This window comes from Sciurus vulgaris (genome assembly GCF_902686455.1).
Source record: "Sciurus vulgaris genome assembly, chromosome: 5".
Taxonomy (NCBI): Eukaryota; Metazoa; Chordata; class Mammalia; order Rodentia; family Sciuridae; genus Sciurus; species Sciurus vulgaris.
The window spans coordinates 137,383,192-137,398,410 of NC_136465.1; the positions used below are offsets into that span (position 1 = coordinate 137,383,192).

At 34.0% G+C, this 15,219-nt stretch overlaps 1 protein-coding gene across 4 annotated transcripts in view; it reads right to left on the minus strand.

Annotated features, from left to right (window-relative positions):
• Window positions 1-11,219: 11,219 nt before the first annotated feature.
• The window catches only part of NAP1L1 (nucleosome assembly protein 1 like 1), a 32,110-nt gene continuing 28,110 nt past the window's right edge, over window positions 11,220-15,219 (minus strand). For 2 of the 4 annotated variants that reach the window (XM_079139190.1, XM_079139187.1), the window contains 4 exons: window positions 14,480-14,602; window positions 13,651-13,680; window positions 13,084-13,134; window positions 11,220-12,080 (listed from right to left, as the gene is read on the minus strand). In XM_079139190.1, the coding sequence (XP_078995316.1) occupies window positions 12,045-12,080; window positions 13,084-13,134; window positions 13,651-13,680; window positions 14,480-14,602 (240 nt within the window). In that variant the 3' untranslated portion in view covers window positions 11,220-12,044. Of the gene's footprint in view, window positions 12,081-13,083; window positions 13,135-13,327; window positions 13,424-13,650; window positions 13,681-14,479; window positions 14,603-15,219 lie in introns of those variants that run through there. The other 2 variants (XM_079139188.1, XM_079139189.1) reach the window with 2 other exon arrangements.

The following is a 15,219-nucleotide window of genomic DNA, read 5'->3' on the forward strand; positions in this document are numbered from 1 at the left end:
AATGTGACTAAACTTAACTAACAAAATCACTGCTTCAGTTACAAATTTGTAATAGCTAATTCAAATACCATGTTGTAGCTGGCTTACATCAAGCTGCCCATCAGCAGCATAGGACAGTTGCTCATTTTTTCCCCTTGGATGTTCTCCACTTGATTTCAATGGCATCATTCTTAAATTTTTTCTTCCTCCTGCCTGGTCACTGTCTTCCTCTGTAAGTTCTTCATCTTCTCCCAACCTTTGAATATTATAATACCTCAGATCCCATTCTTGGTTCTCTTCTTTATACTCATTCCCTTTATCTCAACCACTCATCACATGCCAGACTCCCAAATTTATATCCCAAATCGGATAGGCTATATCCAATTGCTCATTGTCAAAGAATAAAACAGACCGCTCTAAAGTTTAACCAAAAAAAACTAACATGCCAGGCAAGGAAACACAAGTGAGGAGATTAAATCATTCACTAAAGTCTGAGGGGCTTTTTGGTCCCAGGAAGCTAATTTGTAAAGCTTTTGGGAAAAAAAAAAAAAAAAAAAACTGAAAACATTCTACATGGAAGAGGAATCAACAAATTTATACAAAACTAAAAACAGATTCCTGGCTGAGCACAGAGGCTGAGGCAGAAGGATTCCAAGTTCAAGTCCAGCTTCAGCAACTCAGCAAGACTGTCTCAAAATTCAAAAGAATTTTCACCCCTGGATTCCATCTCCACCACCTCTCCGCCTAAAAAATATTCCTAGAGGGAACTGGTTGAAAAAGATCTAGAGAACCAAGATTGCTTTAAGTTTATGATTTTAAAATAGCTTTAACTGGTTAGAATGGCTATAGTGAAAATTAGCCTTCAGTTTGGACACATTTCAGGGCAGCACTACTGCAAGTTGGAATTGCTTTTCTTATATTTCTCTATAGTATTACTTGGGTGCTGTAGAGTTCAAACATGATTTTCCAAAGTGATCCTACACTGATTTGTTCTAGGTATAGCCCCCTTCTCAGTTGATGGTGATCAGTCTGTACAGTTGCTCAAGTCAAAAACCTTGGGCCAGCTCTGCTCTTACTACCCCAGGCCAAGAGGAGCCCTGGGCTTTTGAAGAATTGTGCACTTCATAGTAGTCAAAATGACATGTCCATCTGAAACACACTCTACACTCCAAGCACTTGGAACTCCAAATACTCTAACTGGTCTCCAGACTGTTCTAGAGAATGCATTGTTACCACTGTGTACACAGATATGTTAAAGGATGGACAGTCTGACTACACAGGTTAGTGTCCACCCAAATGGCAGGTTCTTTGAAACCACTCAAGCTTAGGGTGGGAAGGTTAAAAAAAGAAAAAAAAAAAAGGGACGTGGGTTGAGAATCAGTTCTGCTTATGTAATACTCTGGCAAAAATTCAAACCCGGCTTTCCAGGTTCTATAAAGGTATGTTGGTCAAGATAGGAGAACTGAACATATTTTTATTTAACAAAATGTTTAAATATTTAAACACATGATATTCTGCACTGTACCACTACCCCAGGGCTGCAAATGTATTAGAAGCATGTCCACCTTCTAGCAATCTCCTTACACCCAGTCTACATTTACACAGCAAATTCCATTGGCTGTACTTTCAAACTACATCTGGATCTGGTTCCTACTTGTCATCCCGCCTTAGATTACAGTAGTGGCCTAATTTTTCTCGAGTTACCTTTGTCATATAATGTACTTAAAACACAGGAGTCATCCCAAGCACAAAGGCTTTGCTCAAATGTCACCTCAATGTGGCCTATCCTCATCACTCTAAAATTACAACCATTTGATTCCCCTTAATTTTTCCTAGAGTGTTATACCTTCTAACATTACTGAATGATGCCCATTGTTATGAGTTTCCTTTTTTAGAATATAAGCTCTGAAGGCAAGGATCAGTTTCTGATGTGTCCCAATCACCTAGAACAATTTTTGGCATATAGGCGCTCATCATGAGAAATCTTTAAGTCAGAAGACCAACAAAATCACTTATTCAAATGCTTTTCATAGTCTTATAAGGCATCCTACTTTAAATATATGGGAAAAAATTTCCAAACTTGCCATACCAATATATACTTGGTATATTTTTTAAATGGCTACCACACATTAAGATGCTATCTAAAGTATACCCTAACAAAACTTTTTCTGAAAATTTTAAGTATCTACTGTTGTCCAGTAAGAGTAATTGAAAGGAAGAGAAACTGAATTAGTACTTGACAATTACCCAAATACTTGCTTAAAGTCCACTAACCAATATGGTTAGATGTTTAAGAGCAGAACTCACAAAGTTTGGATAGAAAAATAGGTTGAAATAGTTAAAAGCAGCCAGGCATGGTGGCAAAGCCTGTAATGCCAGAAGCTCCAAAGGCTGAAGCAGAATGATTCCAAGTTCAAAGCCAGCCTCTGCAACTTATTAGCAGGACCCTGTCTCAAAAAATAAGTTAATAAATTTGAAAGGGCGAGGGATATAGCTCAGTGGTTAAGTGCCCCTGGGTTCAATCCCTGGTATCCCACCTCAAGGGAAAAAAAAGTTAAAGTCAATATTCTGTGAAAATGTCAGGTCATCCTCTCTGGTGTAAGCATAACCTGTCTCATATTCAGAATACAACGTATTTATAACGACCTAGTCATTTATTTCATCTTCCAAAATACTATTCCAAACATAGATTCTAATTCCCAAAATGCCTTGAGTTGGAAAGTTAACATCTTCAACACAGATCCACACTTCTTAGATGTATTTGGCTGCCTGCCTTTTTGGCTCATTAGTTGATGAACTGATGCCTCCTAGCGATCAACTCGTGCAATACAGCTTAGCCCAAGTCTGAGGAAAGGTGATACTCATTTTTAAAATGCTATCACAACCTATTTGTCAATCAGTTGTCTCTATTTCTGTCCTACCAATAGCCTATTTCAGGTTCATGTAGCCCAAATGGATCAACCACTTGAGTCCACATACATTACCCCCCCTTTTCCCCCTTAGATACTGTGTAAGTTACAACCACTTCCCACCGTGGAACATCCCAATTCATTACACTTGCATGGAAAGCCCTCACAGAATGAGTCCCACTTGCCTTTAGTTTTTACTCCTTCCACTCAATTTTAAGTGAGTTCCAGTCATATATCTACTTGTGTTTACTGCCTTACTTTCCCAAATCCTTCAAATCCAACTTCTTGGGATTCTTCCAGCCATTCCCTTCCTAATCAATCATATTTCACTTCAAGTTCTAATCAGTAATCAGATTTTAACATGTATATAATTCACTGGCCAACACCTGAGCTGAGTGTTTTCACCACTGTACAATGACAGCACTTAAAATGAGGAGAGGTGTTCAAATGTTTTATGATTGAAAATGTATTACTCAAAACAGGGCAAACAGGCTTAAGACATTTTATTCATGACAGTTAACAGCTGAGGAGTCTGGTGATGCATAAGACACTTAAGGCAGTATTTATTTTGAAGTAACACATTAAAATATGGGAGTAAATGGAGCAAGGGTTTGGCTCTCTTTGTATTAAATTCAAAACATGGTTATGTTAGAGGGGCAGTAACTCAATGAGAGCCAAAAAGAACAAATATTATGATCCCACAAAACTCCAAACACTTAAGTTCAACATTGTGGCATATAGGTCTTTCAGGGATGGCAAGCAGAGAAGCATCAGACATTCCACAATGACACGGAAGTATTAGTAAACTTTAGTTTGAACATTGCCCTGGTCAAATAACATCCAACACACTGCCCTTCATCTAAGAGATTACCAATACCTAATTTCCTTTCCTAGGTCTGCTAGGAAACCAGGAATGCTCCTGTTGTTTGCAATTTAAATAAATGTCTGATTGATGGCCACTTATGCAAATCCTTTCATTTAATGGACTTAATTCCAGGGTTGACTCCCTCATTTATCATCTTCTTTCCATTAGAACACAGCATGTAGCTTAAGAAACTTTAATGTGGTCATTATTGATCTCTGGAAATAAAAACACAGTAAATGGGCAATTTTTTTTTTTTTTTTTTTTTTTTTTAAGGCAAAAGACATGAAGCAGTGCTTACAGACAATACTTTTCAAAAGCCTAAGGATGAAGGAAAAGAGACAGCATGACAGCTTACTTGGGTGGTATGATAAAAAGTTACTTTTTAAGAGCAACTTGCTGACCAAGAATCAGAAGGTGGAGGTGCACAACAGATGACAGGGATAACAAAAGTCCAAGAGAAGAGATAAAAAATAAATCTGTGGTACCAGGTTCAGAAAGGCATATATATATATATTTTCTTTTTTTTTTTTTTTTTAACCAAAAATACAACTAAGGAAATCTTTCTGAAGCAAGTTTTAACAGCCACTGAACATGCCAGGAGGAAAAATATCCCATTAAGGCAAAAGAAATAAAGTTCAAAAAACAAAGTCACAATCCCTAATTTTAAGTAAATGACTACTGAGTGACAAACTACAAAACTTGTGACAACCTCATTTGTGTAGACATGGCTCTTAGTTATGCAAGAAAGAAATCTTGGATGAAAACTTTATCTCCAAGTCCTAACTCCATCTTGGGGCTTTATTTCTGATTTTCCTTTCTTATGCCTGTCACTTAACTTCTGAAATGTAGATGTTTATGGGGTTCCCAGAAATCCTTGATCAAATAGCTTTTCTAAATCTTGTTCAACCTTTGTGGCAGATGTCTGTCATTGTAACCATTTTCCTATGAGATTCTGCTCTAGCAGCCCCATGTTCACTGCAATTACCAGCCCTCTCCTGTGGCACGTAAGCACAAATATCCACAGGCTTCCTTGATAAGGAAAACTGGAATGCCAATAGCCCTTTGCCCCTGCTGCCTTGTAGAAGCACCTGGAAAATGACATTTAGAAGCCCCAGCAGACATTCTGAATGATGATAAAGCAACTTGCAAAGGGCACAGAAGCCTTTCTCCTCAAACCCGTAGCTCCCACATTAGTTTCTAGTCTAGAAGAAAACTCTAAAGGCCACACTGTATTAGCTTGTATAAACATACAAAGGGAGAGTAACTTATGTGCAAGTTAACTCTAATCTTTAAAATATTTCTATTTTAAAAGCTTTAGTCATCTTTTAACTCACCATCAAGGGTCCTTACAATCAAGGTTGGCAATGGAACTCATTAGATATACATCAAGGAATCTCAACTGCTCAGATAAAATTCAACCAAAAAAAGAGTTCAATTATGATAAAAAAATGGAAAAATGTTTTCTCTTCAGCAGACATACAGTATGTAATTTAACCTTCCTTGGTGTTTCGTGTCATTTGGAAAACAATTATAGCTTTTGCTCTATCAACACTATTTAACATTGCTATTTCCCAAAAACCATCAAGTATGTGGCCACTGCAAGATTCCAGCTCCTCACTTTTTCAGTATCTTATCCCTCCCTCCAACAAGTAGTGGTCTCTTTCCATTAAATATGGGTGGGCTTCTGACTCATCCCAAAAAAATAGGGAATTAAAAAGATCTCCCCAGGAAGGTGACAAAGGGTGAAATGTCTGCCCTGCTAGGTCTTGGAACTAGCCACCAAGCTGAGACCATGCACCGGTCAAGTTCTGACCACATGCCCACTTTAGGTGCCAGCTAGCACTAATGACCAGACCTATGCATGAAGAACATGCAGATGATCCCAATTTCTCTTCTTCAAAAGCTACCCCAAATGAAGTTCAACAGAGCAGTAACAATACCTACGACTCAGTCAAATAAAAATTGTCTTAAACAATGCAGTTTTGGGGGTAATTTTGTTATACAGTAAGTTACTATTATTGATAAGTCCTCCATATTCTCAACTGTTTACAGAATATCACAATCCAGTTTAGTTGGTTTTATTGGTTTTTTGCAAAATATGCAATATGTAGGAATGATAACCACAAAAGACTTTAGAATATCTTGGTTAACTGAGGAGACTGAACTACTAACAAATCACTTAATTTGCTACATGGTCCCAATATAGGTATATGGCTAGTACACTGACAAGAGTTCAGATAAAATAAACCTTCCATGTTCAAGCTCAGTGCTGCAAATTGGGAACTTCATTAGTAAGCAAGCATCCCTGAAATATATCACGAACTGGAAAAGCCAGTTCAGAACTGAAGAACCAAAAAAGCAGGTATTGAATCAATGAAAATATGTCAAAGTAATAAAACAGGGTCAAAAGCCCAGTGGTAGGAAGTAAAGAAAATGTGGACAAACTGTTCAAACCATGCAAATGCAGGTTGAAAGGGCTGAATAGTTATCTCCAATTCAAGCTAAAGATTCTAGGTTCGACTCAACAAGCCAGTTAAAAGTGGAAACAGATTCAGTCTATAGTTGCAAAATTTCTAAGACTGGCCTAATCCAAGTATAAAACCCCATCTGATGTCAAAACAGACATCCATCTAAAAAAATCTTCAATGTCCAGGAATACTGATAAATATTAGAGTGAAGATGAGCTAGTAATAAAAGTGGAACATGAGAAATCTAGCCAGATTGTATTTAGTTTTACCTAGACTGTTTCTGGATACTACCCAAGGTCAAAGAAAATATTTCAACATATAAAAACAAGTATTTTTAAAAAGGAATGAGATGAGGTTTTCCAAACCTGTAAGAGCTGACTTAAAAGGCTACAAAGGCTTTTCTTCACTTTCCTATTTTCCCATAGCAAACATGAAAAAACTTTTCAAAATAGGAACAGAAGCTTTGATAGTACCAGCAAGTCTCAGTGTTCTTATGCATATCAAGGCTACCTTACCTAGCAAGACTTTGGCCTTTAAACCAGTAATAAACAACAACAAAAAAACCCAACTAGTTCTGAAATTCTCTCCAAAGTCAAACTACCAAGTGATTTCAACAAAATTCTAAGCATTCTCATGTCTAGAAAGCATTCACTAAATTCTCACAAGGATGGATCTATCAGGTTCCAACAGTACTTGAGGCATTTGTTTAGGGACTTAAGGTTTTAAGTCTAAAATTACATCTTTCCCATCATGATATTCCTATAGAATAACTTCGTCTATAATATCTAGTTGGATCAACTTATTTGAAGGTAATTACAAATATAGACTCTGTAAGACTACGAAAGGTCTTAAGTGTTGGATTGAATTTTAAAGATTCAGTGTATAATTTCTAAGTTTTTCACCTGGAAGGGGCTAGAAACACCACAGGAACAAGGACATCCAGCGTCTGGACTTGCATTCTAAATAACATTCTCCATGATAGGGAAGAGATCCTTAAAGAAATAACACATTCCAGGACTGGGAAAGAAAAAACCAATTATGCACCTAAAAAGAACCTTTCTTAGTCATGAAGTGTGCACAAACTCAAAATCTGATACATCAAAAGCACACAGGATAACACTCATCAAATCTGGGACAATAAAAACATCAAAATTAACTGTGATAGTATTTTAAGACTTGCCAGTTTTGATTAACTGCTGATTAAAAGAAGTCTTCATACCAGAACACAGCACTGAGGTGGTAAATGGCCTATCATGTCTACAGCAGTCTGTCAAACAGGTCAGGAAATTATAGCTTATGTGTATGCATATGAGAATACTGAACAAATGTTAGCAAAATGTCATATGTTGATCAGAGTTAAGAATATACAAGAATTTTTTCAACTACTGTAACTTTAAAGCTAACAGGAAAAATAGCTAAGGACATCAAACCAAAAAGAGCCTAAAATATCAATCTGGAACTTGACTAAGGAGATTCACTGCAGATAAAACGTGCATACATTAAAATTTTCTTCTTCTTCTTAATTAAGCAAAAGGAATTTCTCTTAACAACTCCCTAATCCCATCTTTTTCACAACTTCTTCACCCCTTCCATCATTTTACCTACTTTTCAATTTCTTATATATAACCCTAGGGCCTTTATTAATCTCTAATTATTCTTGGAGTGTACTTCAAAAGATCTTGTCTTCCAATCGCTGAGTCCAACAATCATCACATTTTTGTTTGGTTCCTCCACTTGAACTGCACTTTATAAAATTTCTACTCATTCTTGAAATCTCTGCTAAAAGCCCTCATATAATTTTTAAGTATTTTGAGAAGAAATTATTTAAAACTTCATTAACTTTTTCAAAGCACCAACTACCTAGGCTTTATCATGAAAATGTCATTAAATCTGTTAACTTCTGGCACTTGAGTTTCGAAGAACTTATTGCTAATTCCTCCTCAGTTCTAGCTTTAAAACATTATCAGAAATTTAAAAGCACTGTTTTTATTTTAAGCAAGTTAGTAGAGTTTTGAAATAATAAATGTCAAAACAGGTAACTAAAAGATCAATAAAAGCCATGAATGCTACTTCCAATATGAAAATTAAATAGGACTGATGATTTATTTCCTGCCAGCAATTTATCTCTAAATTGTTATGCCCTTATTTCTTATACCAAAGAATGTCATTAAACTTATTTTTTTAAACTGATAAATCTGAAAGTATAATAGAATGTCAAGTGGAAGAAACACAAGATACAGAGTATACTGCTATTCTGAAAATAAGTTAAGTACATAAATTAAAATTTCCTATGGATGAATACTCATCCTTAAAGAAAATAATTTCATAAGCTAAGAATGTTTTCATTTCTCCAGAGTCACATAATGGTCAAGTGAACCTTAAACAGTCCAAGAACTTGTTTTTTAATCCAGGTTGTATTTTAATATCTGGTTTTTTTTATCCAGTGTACAAAAACCACCAGTACACATCTATTAAGTTAATTTCAGTACTATTTCACCATTATCACTTACATTTAGTTTTCAGGTATAACTTAATGCTTTTAAGTAGCAAATTACCTAATTATGAACACTAGGTTTTCAAAACAATTGAGCTCATAATTACCAAGTATATTACAATGCAGATTTTTAAAAACTGAATCACAAATGTATTTCTCTTTTCTAAAGTTCCCACCAAGAACTTATGCTTCTTCTCAACTATTTGTTCCATAAAATAACATTTAGCTTGACTAAATCAAAAATAAAGGCTAAAACCTTTAAGACTAAATCATAAATGAACTCAAATTTTAAACCGAGTCTTGAAATCACAGCAAAAAAAATTTTCAATTTTAGCTTAGTATTTCTGCATGGTATGATAAGGTTTTCACAAACAATAAATCTAAGTTTTTAATCTTCATTTTTAGTAATAGAAAGTCTGCAACTCAGATAAATCCACAAATTTATACTGTCTTACAAGCAGCAGTAGTATCAACTGTTAATCCAATTATCTTTTGCCTTATACATCACTCGTTAACCTATCTACAGAATGAAAATATTTCTATCAAAGCTAATGTTTCCTTTTCATGTTTATTTGTTGTTAAATGAGCTCAAAAGGAAATAAGAGGTAGAATCCCATTTTTCTTAGGTACCAACTCACCAATTCCAAACAATTAAGATAATTTCACACCTAGAATGGCGTAATACAAATACAGCTTCACTGGATTTTACACAGATGTAACTTCAGACTTCCCGGTTAAACCAACAACTACTCAATTCTTTCTCTGCTCACCATACATGAATGACCATAAAATGCCAGGCCCCATAAGCTTTTTTTAAAAAAACAGGTTACTATATGGGATTTTACCCTAAAAGGAAAAAAAAAAAAAAAACCAAAGAATGTAAAGAAAAACTCTGAAGTGTCTCAAAAGTGTTTGTACATATTTTTAATAAAATCTACTAGAACTATGTAATTCCTTTCTAGTTTTCAAATTAACTCCACCTAACAGGACTAGGGAGGTGGCTCTGTTACAGATTTACAGGTCACAGTAGACAGCACAGAACAGCCTGACCTAGACATCTGTTTTCCAATGTTCAAAAAAGTATATTCATGTGTTTTTAAAAAATCCAAATATCACCAGTATATTTTATAAAATTAATTTCAAGTTTTATTAAGGATTTCAAATTACATATTTCAAATTTCTAGAATGGAATAGAACCACTTTGGAACTGAAGAAATGGCATAAATGAACACTGACATTCCCTGAAACTCCAATAGAGAAAACAGTTCCTGTGCAAACCACATCCATTATTTAACAAGATGAAATATTACTATCTTTTCACTTTGGCATAGCTGTTTCCTAAAGGAATAAAACAAAGATAGTGATTTTTGTTGCTTCTTTCAAATCATTAAAAATGGGATTCTATCTTAAGTTCAGAAAAAGCTTGTGATTAGATTATGGTTACATAAAAAAAAAAAAAATCAGACTAATCAAAGCAATCAAAATCATTTTGAAAATAAAGAGATAAAACTATTATAATTGGTTAAGGATTTCCAGTAGTTAGTTAAAATTCTCAGGAAAAGGCATGGATAGTTCTGTACAACTATAAAATGTCTTCACATTTAACACCTTAATACTAAATTTTCAAAAAGAAAACTATCACTTCTAAAAGTGAACTCAATGTAACTTTATTAACAGCAGGAACTTGAGATCTTCCTCTAATTACAATTCATTTAGATCACCCTCGCTGTCAGACAAAAGTTCACCCCCCCAAATTAACAGTAATAAGCCTGAGGTATTTTAAATGTGGCTCTAGAGTCTCAAATTTATTCGCATTCCCCTTCCCCAAATGGTTTTATTACCACTTTAGTCCCATGATCTCTATAATATTTATTACAGTGTGGTCAACTCATAGACCTGGAAAAAAAAAATCCTTCGACCTACTGAAATAGTTTCCACATCCCATCAATTTTCACTAAAATAGGGGCCATGCACAGATCTGAAAGTGTTGTCTGGCCAGATCCAAAACAGAAGTATTCCCGCTTTGTTTTCCAGTTTACGTAATGAACCCTGCTGTGAAAAAAAAATGCTGAATATCACACTTGTGGTACAAAATAGGCCCAAATTTTTAACGTTTAACGAGGCCAAGAAACAGTTCATGAAATTTAACTTAATATGTCTTAACACATCTGTGAGGTAGTTAAGTAAACAGTACTACCCATCTTAGAAGTAAACAGAAGCATGGGTAAATAAAAGACTTAAGCAGTAAGAATTAGAATAAACCATATTGGCTTAGGGCTTTGGTTCTAATCCAAGGAAATGAAATTTAACTTTTTTGCTTTTTAAAACTATATCACATCATTTAAGAATTTGGCCCCCCACCCCCAATACACACACTTGCTTACTACCTTTTCCAACGTTGGCATCCTTTCCTTCAATAATACGGTAGGTAAACCCTTAATTCAAGCTAAGCCTCTGGATCTAACCTGAATTAGTACAAAATTAAGACATTATCTTGTGAGAACTAAAATTATATTTGACATTTTTATTTTAGGCTGCAAAAACAAAAACAAGCAAACAAACAAACAACAAAAACTTGAAATAGGCTCGGCAAATGATGTAAATTCATCCTTTCCAGGAAAGCAGAAGGTAGACCCTACCACAAAGAAAAGATGCTTAGTTAATGGAGGTTAAATTTACAAGTACACTTTTATCAGGTTAATAACCTTCTGAAAATTGTTTTATTCACCTCCCTGTGGTAACCAATAACCATATTATGAGTTAGGCTTCCTTATAATTAACTATATTCCATTAATAATCCTAAGAGTTATCACGTTGGTCTTACTGGAAATTCTTAACCATGTTTGTTATGGGGATTTTTTTCCCCTCAAATGATGAGTTATATTAGTAAAAATTCACTGCATTTCTGTAACAAATAAATGAAAAGCACAACTATGCAAGCAGACTTAACTCACTCTACTACCAGCTGAAAACTACTTTGGTTCTTCAGGAAAAAAAATTAGCAAACAAAAAACATTTAGTTTAGATTAACAGTTGTTAATTTTTATAATTGTACTCTAATAGCTACATGATGCAAATATTCCAGAAGAACCAAACTGCAGCAATGAATGAACATGCGTGAGGGAATTTGTGCATTCAACAGATATGACAGAAAAACTATAGTTAAAATGCTAGGTAGAACAAATTTGTCTTTAAAATATCAATTCCTTTCCTTTAAAAAAAATTACTGAGTCTACCAAGAAAATACAAAAACATAAGGCGTAAGTAAATAATAGTTGTGTATAGGCTATTACAGTGCAGGTTATCCTCAAGGCCACATACATCCTGCTTCACTGCTGCTTGCACTCTGCTGGGTTTTGATCCTTCTGTTAAAGGAAAACAACAAGTCAATCTATCTTCTACCTGCTTTTATGTATTTTTAAATAGTAATTAACCACCTGAATTATCACAGCATCTCGCTTTTGTCAAAAATTTGCCAGTTTAAAAAAAAAAAAAAAAGGTATAGAACAACTATGGAAAGTTATATTTTCAAATATTAGTAAATCGCTGAAATACTAAAATAAAGTCCTAATTTTACACTGCAGAATTAACTCAACAGGACACACTAATAATCTTGAAAATATAACCAATTTGTTAGTCATATTACCAATTACTTTTACCTTTTTATGTTCAAGGATACTAATTCCATTCATATTTACACATTAAGATTCATTCATACCTATCAGACTATTTAACTTGATTTTAAATTAGCCTCTTGGTTGTTTATGTTAAAGTGCCCTGGGGATACCTTATAGCATCAAGCAAATGAACAAACTAAAGACAAATCCTGTATTTCAAATAAGCTCTGGTAATTTACTATGTATTTTGTGGGTTATGACAAATTAAATTCCCAGGAATTACAGACTGGAATTCTCAGGTACTAAGAATAGTGGTGGTTGGAAGAATCTAACAAACAGCACTGGCCCCCAATATCCAAGCACTCTTATACTCAGATCTCTTAAAATTGACCTTTGTTTATAAGATTTTCTTTGGAGGGGAAACAATATAAAAACAATAAATTTAACACTAAAAACTGAAAAATAAATAAAATCCCAAAATAATGTGTCTTAATTAAAATAAAATTTTAGGGTTTATGTAGCAGAAAAGTATAAAAAAAATACCAAGAACCAAAAACAATGTTTCTTAGGGAAAGGTGCACTGAAGTTATGTGTACTGTATGAAATGACAGTGGGGACTGGAAAAAAGGAAAAATAAAAGTTACACAGACAATGGGTTGTATATTAGTGACTGTAATGGAGAAAATTAAACTTTATATTCTTACATTAACCTGCCACAAATTAAATAGAAAATAGCACTAAGTTTGCTCACCTTGGAGTCATAGTCTGGATCATTTTCCTCATCTCCTTCTTCTTCCCCTTCCTATATTAAAGTTCAAAATGCATCCATGAAGTAGGTACATAGTAGGAAAAAATTGGCTCATAATGTAGGGAAATTTTAATACAAAATTTAATACAAGTTACTCTATGGGTCAACAGATTTTCATGATTACAGAGTTTGGTGATAATACAATTTAATTTGAAAGCTTCTATTATGAAAAATTTCCCAACACAACTCGAGACATCCAGACAGCTTTTATTGAAAAGATTTACTGCAGCCAACGTTGAAAAAGTTTACTGCAGCTTTTGACTTCTTCAAAGAGCTGATAACCCTGCAGCAGAACAAAATTATTTGAAATAAAAAAAATGTTGCTGAGTTTTACAATTTATTTATTGAAACCTTATACATACATTGTTTGGCTGTAGAATTCTAAAATCATATTTTCCAAAATGTATCCCAAATCACATAATGATTATAGCAAAGAAATACATAAGTCACTCAATTTGCTTCTCAATGTCTTAAATACAGAGAATTGTTTGCTCATTTGGTAAACATTACCTCATCCGCTTCTTCACCTTCTTCATCATACTGAAAAGAGAAAACAGGATTAAGTGTGAACGAGTAGAACATTTGAGAATATCATCAGTAACAGCCATCATTTTATACACCAGTATCTAAAAGGGAGAGAGCTTTCTCTTACAGTGAATAATAATTAAGCTAATCATATATTAGCTGCAGGAAATCACTAGTTCAGTGCTATTTATAACCTCACAACTAATAAAATTAAAATAAAGACCACAGTATGCAATTATGTGAATAACATGTGATCAGACAATTATTACTGTAATTACTAGCCTGTACTGAAGTGTGGAATTCATTGCATAAAAAAAAATCCCTAAAACCTATTAGCAAAAAATTATCCAAAACATTGAAGGGCAGTCTAATTTTATCTGTTAGCATTGTATAATATTTTATTAGAGGAAAATTCTATACCACCTAAATAAATGTTATCTTAAAACACAAAAAGAAGTCCTAGATGTTTTGTGAGAGGCAAGAACATAATGTTTCTAAAACTCAAGAGAGGCTGAGGCAAGAGGATCTCAATTTTGAGGCCACCTGCCAATTTTAGCAAGACCCTGACTCAAAAATAATAAAAGAAAAAGGGCTGGGATGTAGCTCAGAAGTAGAGCGCCCCTGGGTTAAATCCCCAGGTACCAAAAAAACAACAATAAAAAAACTCAAGAAAAGACATCTATAGGATAATCAGCAATTAGCCTAATTTTGAATTATTATATATTCTTTTTAAAACATTAAACCTAATTTCCTACTAATTCTGACTCTCATACCCACACCAAACTATTTCACTGCCAGACTCAAATCTACTCACATCATCATCATCATCTTCAATAGCTTCTCCAGTGAAGTATAACACTGATCTTGGGATTATACGCTCCCGTAAAAAGTGACCAATTTCAAAGTCTGCAGCAAGAATAGCTTCAGCATCATCATCCTATTTTTTTTTAAGAAAATAAAAGCACAAAATTTAAGAATAAGTTTGTAACTTACTTTGACATATGTTAAGATTCAAGAATTTAAATGATAAAGAAATCCTCAGTCTGGAGATATAGTTCAGTGGTATAGCAAGCAGTTGCCCAGCATGTATAAAGTCCTAGGTTCAATTCTGAGCACCACAATTTTTTTAAAAAATGTCCTCAACTTTATTTTCTACTTTTAAAAAAATACTTTAATATCTAAAATTTTAAATTAACTTATGAGTATTTAGATCAGTAGTTATCTATATGTGCTAGGTTTAAAGGATTTTAATAACAACAAAAATAAGTTAGCAAACAGTGTTCATGCTAAGAATAGTTGTGGTAAATAGAATTTAAAACTGGTTATTAGTTTTTTTCTGCTTGAAACAATAAAATGAAAAAAAAAAAAAAAAAAAAGCTTTTTTACTTTAAATTTTCCTTTGAAAGTATTACTGAAAAACTAACATTTCAGCCTTTCCTAAGTAACAACATTAAGTATATGACAAAAGGACATTAAGATATCAAAGACCAGCACTCAACATTTCCTGAAGGACAGACAGTACCCAAGCAGCTGACGGTTTTAAGTCTTCTTAAT